The sequence below is a fragment of the Rhipicephalus sanguineus genome, chromosome 2, assembly GCF_013339695.2.
Source record: "Rhipicephalus sanguineus isolate Rsan-2018 chromosome 2, BIME_Rsan_1.4, whole genome shotgun sequence".
Taxonomy (NCBI): Eukaryota; Metazoa; Arthropoda; class Arachnida; order Ixodida; family Ixodidae; genus Rhipicephalus; species Rhipicephalus sanguineus.
This window is the reverse complement of record NC_051177.1, coordinates 233443323-233456391: the sequence shown is the minus strand read 5'-3', so window position 1 is coordinate 233456391 and position 13069 is coordinate 233443323. Positions and strand designations below refer to the sequence as shown.

Sequence of the window (13069 nt, the reverse complement as noted above, 5' to 3'; positions counted from 1 at the left end):
CGCAAGCGCTGCTCCGTGCGATGCTTGCAGACAGCCAATTGACCAAACATTTCTGAGAAGGATGTCCAGAATGCCAACTATGTAGGGATGTCGTGTTTGTGATTGTTGCACACTCAAACATCATTATAACAGTCGCATCTGCCACGAAAATAACTTCGTTATATCCGAAAATTCGTTATAAACGTTTATTTTTTTTTGTAACACTGTACACTCTAAGAAAAAATCGAGTATTTGGGGAGTATTTCTGCCACGCAACAATAAACGTCATCTGGCTTTCTCACGTTTCCTTTCTTGAAAACGTGGCTCTCGTCACTTTCCGATCAAGAATGCTCTGTCACGCTGATAACGCGCGTGCCATTCGTGACCGGGAAGTGCCGCGACCGCGGCGATAACGCGAGGAAAGTACGCGAGATGGATGACGATTATAGTTGCGTGGCAGAAATACTCCCCAAATACTCTATTTTTTCTTAGAGTGTAGCTATGACAACGCTGTTCTTCATTTACTTCGTTATAACCGATAATTCGTTATATCCGTGTTCGTTATATCGAGGTTTGAGTGTACCACAATTCGGCGATGCCAGTAAGATAAAATATGATGTGGCTGAGCTTGGCAGGGTCATCCCATGTGTTATGCGTGCTCACCAGTTCGTGGTTGTTAATTAAGCCAGTCTTCCACGTTGATCTCACCTGCACTGCTGAAGACCTTTGGATCTCTTAGCCAAGGAACCCCAGTGCAGGTGACGGATTGGGGCGAAGGCACCGGTGGGTTTGCGTTCTCGGTCATGATGGGTGGGAGCGTTCGGCTTCACAGTTCCAGGGTGTAGCAACAGGAAACTACAGCACCTTCCGCCAATTGTGAAGAGGTTTACTGGCAGTCCAAGGACGTTACGCTTATCAGAGGCAAGGCAGCGTGAGGCACCGTCCAGCGAGACAGCAGCGATGAGAAGCATGAGCCGAGCGTTGGCGATGCTGTTGGATAGAGGCACGTCGTCTGCTTCACAGAGTGTCCGAAACTCGTCGTCATTCATGGCTATTAGTAGTGCTGACAAACACTCCCAGGCTTATATTCACAGAAAATACCCGATATGGACGGGAGGACGACCACCCCCGTAGCTCAATTGGTAGAGCATTGAAAGCATTATCTCAAGATTGAAGGTTCGGTACTTCCCGGTGGCAAGTTGTCTTGTCATTCACTTTAACTTCTTCAAATTTATGTCTTAATTACCACAACAAAGTTTACAGTAAACAACTGCGACACGGCGTCGACAAGAGGAATTGCAAGAAGCGACAGTGTAGGCGTAGCGAGCGCAAAGAGCAACAACGTCCAGCACGAGCCCCCCTGCGTAGCGCTGACGATCCAGCTGCGAAGCTCTGCAGGGTGCACTTGTTCTTCCCCCTCGCTGAAGATGGAAACACTTAGGTGGTCTAAGGTGACATGAGAACAAGAGGTTCGTGATACAGTTTCGTGGCCTCGGCAACACAGGTCCGTAGTGGGCGGGAGAGCTTCTGTGAGGTAGTTGACGGTTAAGTTTGCCGTAGGGCCCGGCAGAGTCCATTGTACCTGTTGAAGAATTTCGAAGAGACAGATGGCATAGAAGGCACACACAGCCAAACAAGAGAGTTGGGCGAAAAGGCTGTTTGTTGTCGTGTTGAAATTTCTGTAGTCCTTGTCAGCGTGGCACTTGAGATGGCGGGCGTGCAAGGGCATCGGATAGAAAATCCATCAAAGAAACAATCCACGAATCTTTGCATTGCTCCGAAGTCATTTCGGTGGATGCTAGTGGCGAAAATTAGCTGTCTAGAATGAAGACACTCACAATGTCAGTGGGACAGGTGAATGCGAAAGAGCACCGTCATCAGTGGCCTGAACGGTATATATAACCAGGATGTCGGGATCTTTGAGGGAGGACAACCAGCAAAAAGTGCATGGTTAGGGTACCAATGTCAAAAGGTCGACCATACAGATATGGCCAAAATTTTGAAATGGCCCAGACGATTGCTAGGTATTCTTTTTCACTTACTGAACAGTTCTCGTGGGTGTGGGACTCGCGTGCACAACAACATATTCTTGGTAGCCAGGCTTTTGTTGGGCGAGGGCAGCATCAAAGCCGACACTGCTAGCATCTGTGTGGTTTCTGTATGAGCACTTGGATTGAAATGGCACAGTATGGGTGGTGTGGTGAGCAGGTGAAGGCAGCGTCGCAGAAACCGGGGACCACTTGGATAGACTGGGGTCTCCTTGAAGCAGGTCTGTCAATGGTGCCATAACCTACGCAACTCTTTTGAACATGCGGGCCTCGAGAACTCTTTAAGAGCACGTAGCTTAGCGGGATCAGGGAGAACACCATCCTCTGACAAGACATGTCCAAAAATGGTGAGTTTGCGTGTCCCAAAGTAGCATGTTAAGCTTGGTTGGAGGCCATGCAGCTTCAGTGAGACAGCGTAACAACTGCTTGAACTGACGAAGGTGCGTGGGAGAGTCTGGTACAAATACCACCACATCATCCAAGTAGCACAAGCACGTGTTCCATTTCAGGCCATGTAGAACAGTGTCCATCATGCGCTCAAATGTAGCGGGTGCATTGCAAAGGCCGAATGGCATCACATTAAACTCATACAAGCCATCCGGTGTGACAACAGCAGTATTTGGCCTGTCATTGGCATCAACAGGCGGGCACTTGTAAATAGCCAGAGCGTAGATCGAGGTGGGAAAATGACTCTGCACCTTGCAGACAGTCTCAGGTGTCGTCGATCTGCGGCAAAGCTCGTTCGAGATTTTAAATGCGAAGCATTTCTTAGCGAACCTTTGGCACATTGAGCATTCCTTCCTTCCCGGAGGAATACATTAACAAAAGTTACGTATAATATTCACATGATTGCACCATAAAGTGCACTTAGTTTCGATAATACTGACGTATGTACTCTAATGTGACGGCGGACGTTATGTCACACCATAAGTTACCCTTTAAATGCCAGTGATGTCGACGTGCCTGATAAGACCATGATGTGCACACAGCTAATACACTTACAAAAACACGTAGATTCACCTCGTGATGTTTGCCTCAAAGCCATAAAATACAGCATAGAAGTGCTCTTAGGATGACTGCCAGTTGGGCATGTTGGTAAAGGTTCATGATGAAACAAGCGCAATTTACACGGAGACTCGGAAAGGACACAGGACGGAGCGCTCCGTCCTGTTTCCTTTCCGAGTCTTCGTGTATATTGCGCTTGCTTCATCATGTAGAAGTGCTCGCTGACTGCTTCGCATGAAACCGATTCCCACAATGCGTGGGATCTGCCGAATTTTTAGTGTACAAACTGTCAATCATGTTAACAGCCACCAGTTTTCCACACCACAAGAGAGTACTACTAAATAAATGGTTCTAAATGACCAAGTAGCTCTGCTGGATATTATACAACAATTGCAAAATCCAGTGCCACATACCATTCGAAGTTGCGCACAAATGTCTTCAAGGAGTGCATTGTGAGAAGAAAGAGGAGCCCGAACCACAGGAAATTCTTGGTCAGCCGACTGCACAGTGGGAGAATGGGGTGGGACACTCCTTAGCTGCAGCAATCAAGGAGGAAAACCTCACAGCCACTGTGTAAAACAAAGGAGCGCTACAGACAGGCACTTCTCCTTTTCTTTGCCTCGCCGTTTCCTTAGCGCTCCTTTGTTCTGCATCAAGTATGAATCACCTTGCCCAATGCATGTCTTACTGTCGTGTAACTTTTAAAGTTTAGCCGAACATTATTTTTCTCCTCAGAACCATGCTTAATTAAATAATGTTGCCCTGTATCTTTTAATGCATCCACATAATTTCTTACAGCAACTTACTTATAGTTGTCAATGAATTAAGTGCTTCCAAGTAAAATCTACCACTCAGTGAAACAGATGTGATGAAGAAAACCTGCACAGAATTAAAATAGAAAGTAAAAACGCACCGATGAAGAAAAAAAGTTCTTTACTTGGGACTACCAGTTCACGAGGATGGTGAGCTGATCAAAAAAGCTCGGCTATTTAAATCCACAGTTTAGTGAATGTTTACCTGAACAAGTATAGTGTTTATCAGTTGCCCATGCTAGTCCAAAGCTGGCACTTCTGCAACTGCTGTGACAAACACTCCATGCCTTATACTAACACACAAGCACAACACTGCACCCTTAAGGGAGCAATGACACAAAAATTTTTCACCTTGTTTTTTGTGTTGCAATAAGTGGCTAATGACCGACTTATAATGGCTGGAAAGGTCGTTTGCTCGAGTACGCGAGGGTTAATTTCTTGGAGATAGTTTTACTGTACCCAGTCACAGTTCCAGTTTCAAAGAGTGAGGCGGCACCCAGAGTGGTTTTCATGTAAACATAGCTGGCTATGTGAGCACACAAAATCACGTGCACATGAGCACCGCGTTGACAACTCTTAAGGCTTCCTGGGTGCTGCTATAATCCCCTCTGAGACATTGTAAATATGTGTGACCCCCCAGAAATGTACTGCCGAGGCAAAGAAATCAGCCTTTGTACTCCCGTGCAAGTCTGCCCGTTGAAAAGGTCTGCTAGGAGAGAGCGCCCGCAAGGATCGTGGCAGCCAACATAAACTCGTTACGCAGGTGGTGGTTGGTTGTTTACACGAAAACCAAAGGCATGTTTCACGTGCAGTGGCACGACACGCACTTTAAACTTGATTTTAGATATGTTCGAGGCTATATTATGCGTTGATATTTCGTAGATGATGCATGTGCATCCAGACAAATTTATCCTGCAAGTTATCTCGCCTTCAAAACTTTGTGTCAGTACTCCTTTAAAGGGGCACTAATGGGAAACAATGAATTGGTTTAGATTGATAAAGTGTGCTCGGAGTACTCTTCTGTAGTTTATTTCACCACCATAGGTTTATTATTAGAGGAGAAAACAAAGTTCAAAGTTTCATTTTTAAATTTCGCGCCAAACTTTGTAATTCGTGACGTAAAAGACTTCAAAGAGCATTTAACGTATTTTGGCGCCACTGGCTCAACGAAATTTCCACAAACTCGTTATGTCAAGACTCTGGCCCCCTCAGAGGTCAATGTACTTCGATTTAACCAATTAGGAGCTACGTAGGCCCAAGGAGGCGCCGTCAAAAATACAGTAAAACCTCAGCGATACGAATCTCGCGGGGTTACCAAAAATATCTGTATCATCCGAAATTCGTATCACCAGAAAACATGAAAAATTAGTATGCGACAAAAGAAAGTTGGCGTACGTTTTGGTTTTGTGTTTTTCAGGGCCGCAGCGACGTCATGAACAGCTCTGAATGATTGCCAGTAAAGTTTTTAGACGTCATACTTGTACTCGTAAATATACGGTGCTGCGTGCGCGTGTAATTAATGAAACAGATGTATTGTGACCCGTGATCGCTAATAGCCGCTTCCTAATCTTACTACGCTTTTCTGCATGACACCAGATACTGCGGCGAAAGTGACTTAAGAAGCGCATTGCACAAGATAGATAGAGGCCAAGCTCCTTTGCCAAGACCGTCCGCTTCGTCTCTTGGGGCATAGCCTCCTCTATACTTTCTGTGCCCGTCAAACGCTCCCTCGGCGACCGTCGTCCTTGCCTCTCACCCACCATGGTTTTACGCTGCATTCCACCGCGGCGTGGCGCTACCCACGTAGGGGTTAACTTTTGTGCCTTGTGGAGCTCCCGCCACTGTGTCGCATGCTGCCACGCCTAAAAAATCGCGTGTTGCGACGTTTTCTTGCTGCTGCAAGTGTTTGCCGATATACCTGCAAGTGCTTGTAGCCATCGCACGATGCAAAGGATAGCATCGTTGACGTACGACAGCCGATCAAAAAGTTTTATGCGACCTCCTTGCGACCGATGGCGTACTGCTGTGTGCCACATTGCCGGTCGGATGGGAAACAAAGGATTGCTGGTGTTTCTTTTCACGAAATTCCTGCGGAGGAGACAGCACGGCAGCAGCGGATCAAGGCTATACGAAGAGACGACTGGGTGCCCAACACGACGTCAAACTACTCCAGAGTGTGCAGCAAACACTTCAGGGAGACAGACTTCGCAGAGGGGCGTTGTCTGAAAAAAGCGTTATCCCCACCGTGTTTCCCGACTACCCATCGTACCTCAGACCACAACCGTTGAAGGAGAGGACCACCGAAAGCATCCAGAAACGATCGGCTTCACAATGTGAAGATAATGAAAACGAAAACGGAATCGGCACCGAGAAGATACTCACGGTGAAGCGTCAACTTCGAATGGCATTGACTTGGAACTGCAAACATCAAAGTGCATGAACGAGACTTCTCTGGATGGCCAGCAGCAAACAATGCACAGTGAAATGATCTTGGATGAGGCAACATCTTGTGCTCATAAAACAGTCACGGACCAAGCAATGCAAGTTGGGATGTGGGCCTGTCCAGCCTCTTAGCAGTTGAAAGAGCGAAATGGAAAAGAAACTTGAAAAATCAGCTGGAAAGGTTTGGCCAAACAGCTGACCAATACAAAGAGGAGCTTAAGAAATGAAAGGATGACTGCCATTTCGCCGACTTGGAGTACAACTGTGAGCAAGCGAAAGAGAAGGACCTCCCTGCTGTATTCCTGTTGAACCAGATTACTAACTTCAGGCGCAAGAAACCAACCTGTACGGAGGATGTGGTGCAACACTGCGTAATACTCAGGCACCCGTCGACGAAGGCGTATGAGCATGCGAGAAAAGAAACGCTGCTGAAGCTTCCATGCAGAAACACCCTTCAAAACTACATCGGGAGCAGTTCTGGAGAAAAAGGAGTCAGTGATTTGATACAAGGCCGCCTAAAAGCTGAACTTGACAAGCTTGAGGCACCTCAATCGAAGATGTGTACCCTTATCGTCGACGAAATGCGCATCAAGCCAAAGTTGCAATATAATAAGCAACAAGACTGTTTCGTCGGCCATGTAGACATGGGTGTAGCGAATGAGCCTGAAAGTGAGGCTGTGCTCGCCAATTCTTTGTTGTGCTTTGTGATCAACGGGCTCTCGACGTCTTACAGAATACCAGTGTCGTACTTCTTTACGAAAGGTCTGAACGGCTTCCAACTCTCAAAGTTGATTCGGTATGTGATGGAAAAGGTTGAAGAAGCTGGTTTTAGAATAGTGTGTCTCGTGACTGACAATCACAAGGTGAACGTTAGTGCGGTGAAGGACCTTTGTGGCGGATTCCTTACCTATAGGATTCAGCATCCGTGTGACGCTGATAGGCTTCTTTTTCTAAGTTTCGACTACTGTCATGTATTGAAGAACGTGCGATCACAGTTTCTTGCTCGGGACCTTGGCAATGGAGGGGAAGTGTCTGCAATATTTCTGAAGAAGCTGTACGAAATGCAGAAGGAATGGCTAGTAAAGCCAGTGAGGTGCTTGAGCAGAAAGCATGTCTACCCTAACAACACTGAGAAGATGAATGTGCAAAAGGCGGTGGAAGTGCTTTCTCCGGACGTGACTTCGGCACTTGAATTTCTTAAAGAACAAGCTGGGCACAGTTGCCACCCTATTTTTGCTGCTGGAGGACCAACCATCGTGTTTATGAAAAACATATACCGATGGTTCATCTTGCACGACACGAGCAACAAACTTCAGCATGTTCATCAAAGGTTCGGTGTTCGGCATTACGATGACCCTGATGACCAGCGCCTTGAATGGCTGGAAGTAACTTTTCCGGAGTACATGGAAAATCTCAAGAAGCAAGCAACGCATGCTCATGGCTTCTTGACCACTGACACCTACGAGGCACTTCTGCTGACAACGTATTCTACAGTTGCCTGCATTCGCTATTTGCTAAGAACAGAGAATTTTCTATTTGTTCATACGCGGAAATTTAGCGGCGATCCGATTGAGTCGTTGTTTGGAACACTCCGGCGATCACTGGGCTGCAATGACCAGCTGGATGCCCGATTTGCACTGAGTGGCTTGCAAAAGCTCCTAAAAACGGGTATTGCAGCTGCATCAGAAAACAGTAACGTGCTTCGCAGTGAAGAAGCTGGACAAAACAACGGGGTTGTGGTTGCAAGACAGCAGACGCCAACGATTTCCGCCAAGCTGCCAGAGGAAGCTGTTCACGTGTTGGAGCGCTTGAAGCGGACAAATGTGCCAGCTAGACTTCCAACATTGCAGCTGTCAGCAGTTGTTTATGTTGGTGGTTACATCGCACACGTTGTTATGGACCACATGGATTGTGAAGATTGCTGTGCCGTTACAACGAAAGCTCTTTCCAACCAGCCACTCCAGCAGTTTGTTCGGCATCAAGACAGAGGCGGACTGCTCTATCCTTCGGACAAGCTGCTCTACGTCCTGGAAACCTTGCGGCAGTTTGTAGAAACGGCACTTCAAAAGGAGCCAAGGCTGCAAAAGCCCCTGAAAACACTACTTGAAGCAGCCGTTCCAGCCGTGTCAAATTCAGCGCTACTGAAGTGCACTACGTCTGATAGCCAGCACCACAATGATTTGCACAAGATTCATCAGGCCACTCCTTGTCAACTATGCTTCTACAACCACGGATAAGAATGACGTTTATAAAACATTTTTCCAGAAGCCGCTGTCACGAAAATATGTGAAATTGTAAGTCCGCAATCTCTCTGGGAATAAATTGAGTTCGTGCCCCCATTAGCTCGCACTTTCAAAAGCCTCTGAATCATTATTTTTCACGTGCGCTGTCATTTATATGAACGGTGTACTACATATGCCAGTTTAAATACAGTATGGAAATCGCATAACAGTACGCCGGTTTTGTCGATACCCAAATAAGCGTGAGGTGCGGTTGTGAACCAGCTTCAGGTATCGTTCAGGCTAGGTTCGCAGAAAGCATGCTTAGAACACGTACGTCTAGTGGAACTTCAGACTGAAACACTCGATAAATGCAGAAAAACCACAAAAATACGCATACCGCGATGCTCCCACGGCCGCACCCGCCGCACTTCCTGCTGACGTACACCACCCCCCTCCCCCTACGTGAGTGGCGCCACCAGCGTGTTTAGCGGCAGAGCCGTGCAACTCTGCCGACGGCGCTCTCCTATTGTTGTGCCAACGGCTTGACGGGCACAGAAAGTATAGAGGAGGCAATGCTTGGGGTCTTCGTCCACCTTTAATGGGACTTCATGAAGGACCCACAGCCCAAGTTTCAGTCTTGTTTCCAAGACCGTCTCATCGCAGGGACATGGCTTCCATCACCGTGGTAGGCACGTGTGCAAAGACGCTGTTGTCTCGAGCACAGGAGCAGGCGTCAACACGTTGGAAAAGAAAAAGCGCGACGTCAACATCATCTGTAATCTAAACGCGAAGGCGCCTAAAGGCCTCCAAGATTTGCGCGCACTATCTCGAAGGCAACCACGCACCGTTGATGGTTGCGCACCGCGCATGCCCACACCCGCGCGTGACTGCCGCGTCTTTTGCGACAGCGCGGGCAGCTCCTGTTCATGTCTGTGCGCTACCGTACGTTCGTATCAAACGTTGCGGGGTGCAAATCGGTTCGTAACAACCGTCCTCCAATACATTGCAGGCTAATGGGCCTTGGCCGGGACCCCAGAAAAATTTGTATCAACCCGAAATTCGTACGAGCCATGATCGTATCACCGAGGTTTTACTGTATGTGACGTCACGGCCAATGGTGCAGGAATTCAAGGTGGCGTCGCCATCTGTATTTTCTTTTTGCGCGTTTTCTCGCTTATTAAGCGTCTTCGCACAGAAAGCATGGTGTTTTTGGTATCGTGGAAGACTACTTTACTAATGCGAGAAAAATCGTTTTGCTCTTTAGTGTCCCTTTAAAGGAGTGGAGTGTTGTGCTTCAGAAACATGCTTTTTTTTTTGTTTGTTTTTGAGCACAATCTTATGAAATTTTCGCAGCTTATGTACTTTATGTGCCGACTTTAAAGATGTAATTGTTGAAATACACTATGTAGTTTTTATAGTAATACATATTAGTTTCAGTATTGTGAGGAGAGAGATTTATTTCTCAAGTGGGAGAGTTATCAAGCAAGTCAGCATATCACCTGGAACCTAGAATAAACACTGTATGGCAGGGGTCTTTCACTGTATTTTCAGGGAGAATGCACATGCAAGGCCGGTCTCTCTGCTCAATGCAAACATGTGTTTGCCACACTGATATATTTGAACAGGTTAAAAAACCTTTTAACAATATGAATTTATCATATTTTGTTGGTTTTCTTCTGCAATGTGCACCGAGGAACTAACAGTGAATGTGTGCGATATGCCGTACTAAAAGCTTCAATGTAGAAACAAACATAGAGGCATCACTGCAATAAAAGGAAATGAAATTGCATCTGGTGTTTGTTGTTGCACTCCCAACCGTGACTTTACATAACATGTTTTTAGTTAGCAGTCACATATTAGTTGTCCTTGTTGAAATACACACGACCATTTGCTAACTTCTTTCCCAATGGGGAGCTTGATTGTCCACAACTTCCGTCGTTTTTTCTCTTTTGGAAAGTGGTGCAAGCTGACCTTTCCAAATACAGTAGAACCCCGCTGTTACGTTCCTCACTGCTGCGTTTTCCCGGCTGTTACGTCGTTTTCCGCCGGTCCCGGCATAGCTCCCATAGGATACAATGTATTGGGAACCCCGCTGTTACGTCGTAACTGTCGGACCGTTCCCGTATGATACGTCGCGAAGTGCGCTCGGAGCCGACCGAGTGACTACCAAAGAGAGCGGCCATGGTGCATTTTCACACAGCTTGGCCTCGTTTGACCGTAATATTAGCCGCATGAGAGGCGCAAGCAACCGAATCTTTCAATTGATGCAAACAAAAGCATGGCCTTCGAGATTCAAATTGCAAAGATGGCGTCTATGACGTAACTGCTCGCGAAAGCATGGCCTTCGAGATTCAAATTGCAAAGATGGCGTCTATGACGTAACTGCTCGCGAAAGCAAGGCCTTCGAGATTGGCATTTACTATTGACAAAAGCATAGCCTTTGAGATTTGTACTGCACAAACATGGCGTGTATGACGTAATTGCTTGCGAAAGCAAGGCCTTCGAAATTGGCATTCACTTCTGCCATCGCGTTGGCGTAGACTCATCATCATCGTTATTTGTCGGAGAGCGGGAGGAGTTCGAGCTGGTTGAAGCTCGCATGGTCGTGCGTGCGGTTCGCGGTCGGACTCGCAGCGCCGGTCGTGATTGCGTGTGCCTAGTTCTTTCATGCCTACAGCTGTTGGCGTTAGAAAAATCACATACGTTGATTACATTTCTGTGGATGAGGCCGTCCTAAGCTCCGCGTTTCTATCCATCGACTAGATCGCGGCTGAGCGCGCCAATTTTCGTGCTGCTCGTAAGAATTGAAATAAAATTCTGTACCACTAAATATTTTGCCGTTTTTCCTGTTTTTCGGCTCTTACGTTTCCCGTCTCTTACGTTTATTTCCTACGGTCCCTTCAAAAACGTATCAGCGGGGTTCTACTGTATTGCACAATTTGTACATTGTGGCACACTGCACATGCGATTGCTCTTCGCTCTTAGCCCATTTTTCTCCATGGCGCCTACTACAACGCCCCGGCAGCCACACAAACATGCACACAAACATGGCGAGTGGGAAACCCACCACCGTTTCCTGCCTTCCGAAAAAATCCGCGTGGTGGCGCTAGCTCATCTGGAAAGTGCGATTTACCGTCCCTGCAAGAGATGACACGACATGTCGGCAACCGAGTCGGTACGCCCCAATCTAATCACTGGCTCGCCCGATCCATGCGATACCGTCGCCGTTTTCCTCCGGTGGAAACTAAAGAGGCTTGCACTTTGCCTCCTGTGCACGTGTCACCTTTCGAACAGCGGCGATTCATGTGCTTACGGTCGCGGGGTGATCAAGCAGCAAGCACTCCGCTCATATACACAGCGGCCGTCGCCTTGGCAACAACCAGTAGAAAACCAGTATCTCAACGGTGTCGCGCGCTCCGCCAATAGAAGCGCCGCATACATTGCAAGGTTCGTGAGAATGCCCTCCGATTTTTTTTTTGTTTGTGCTTTTTCTATGCGGTGATCGTAAGCGAGAAAGGGGAAACGGAAAGGCGGAACTTTGAGCTTTGAAATGACGCCAAGATGGCGGCGCTCGGTGACAGGTGGTGCGATCTTGGCTGTGTTCCAATTCTGGACAGCATCGAGATCATGTTGTCCGACAAATGGAACGCGTCTAGAAGACGTGTACGCGACGTGATGCCACCTCGCGTCGAGAAGAGAAAGCTAAGAAAAACAAACGTAAATGTTCTTTCTTTAGCCTCTTTCGTATTCAAACCTAAGAAAAAATTAACGTAGCTTACATTGAGCGCCTGGAAAAGTGCCTGCTGGTGTACAGACAACCATACCGGCGAGATCCGAGCTACGCGAGCATTGTGCTGAGCCGCCATCTTGTTTGGACAGCAAAGTAGCTTGCATCGTTTTTGTCTTTCTCGAACCTGTCTATTTTGCCAGCTACGTGAGAATTGGAATGGGAGTTAAAGGGACCCTGAAACGGTTTTTTGAAGTTTTGTCAGCGTTTAGGCAGGATCATCCCCAAATCATTCGCACCAGAAATTAAGCGACGCACTGTGTACCAAGGCCGCTACGGAATTTATATCTATACCCTCCTCCTCACCACTGCCTTGCACCCTCAACTCACAGCAGACACCCTGACATCACCAGCGATCGCAGCGCTCTCATGAGCGCACTCGACGGTTTGAGCTTCGCCCAGTCATGGTCTCTGTGCGCCGACGGGTTGCGCGCAATCTCGGAGGCCCAACAAAGACGAAGCTCGCGGAGTGGTTGATATCTGCTCCGACAGGTGCCGCCACACTACCAGCAGATCTTATTTTATTCTTCTGTACGGCGACAATCTTCAAAAGCATGCGGACAAACAAAAATAATTCGAGAACGATCACCGATAAGCGTAAACTCGGGCAATGTGGTTGTGTCTTCAGGGGTGAAGTTACAGCCACAAAACGTGGATCGTGGCGTTGAACGGATAGCGAGAGCGCGACGCTCATTGCAGCGACGAGCTGAAGGGATTCCGCTCGCCAGATGCCTCACGAACATTGCACGATGTCGCAGCTTTACAAGTCACCAA

The 13069-nt window shown here is 47.5% G+C and overlaps 1 protein-coding gene across 1 annotated transcript in view; it reads right to left on the bottom strand.

The window, feature by feature from the left end:
* The window catches only part of LOC119382298 (protein O-mannosyl-transferase Tmtc3), a 473291-nt gene that overhangs the window by 398017 nt on the left and 62205 nt on the right, over window positions 1-13069 (bottom strand). The window contains exon 5 of the mRNA XM_049413068.1: window positions 3446-3532. Within this exon, the coding sequence (XP_049269025.1) occupies window positions 3446-3532 (87 nt within the window). The remainder of the gene's footprint in view (window positions 1-3445; window positions 3533-13069) is intronic.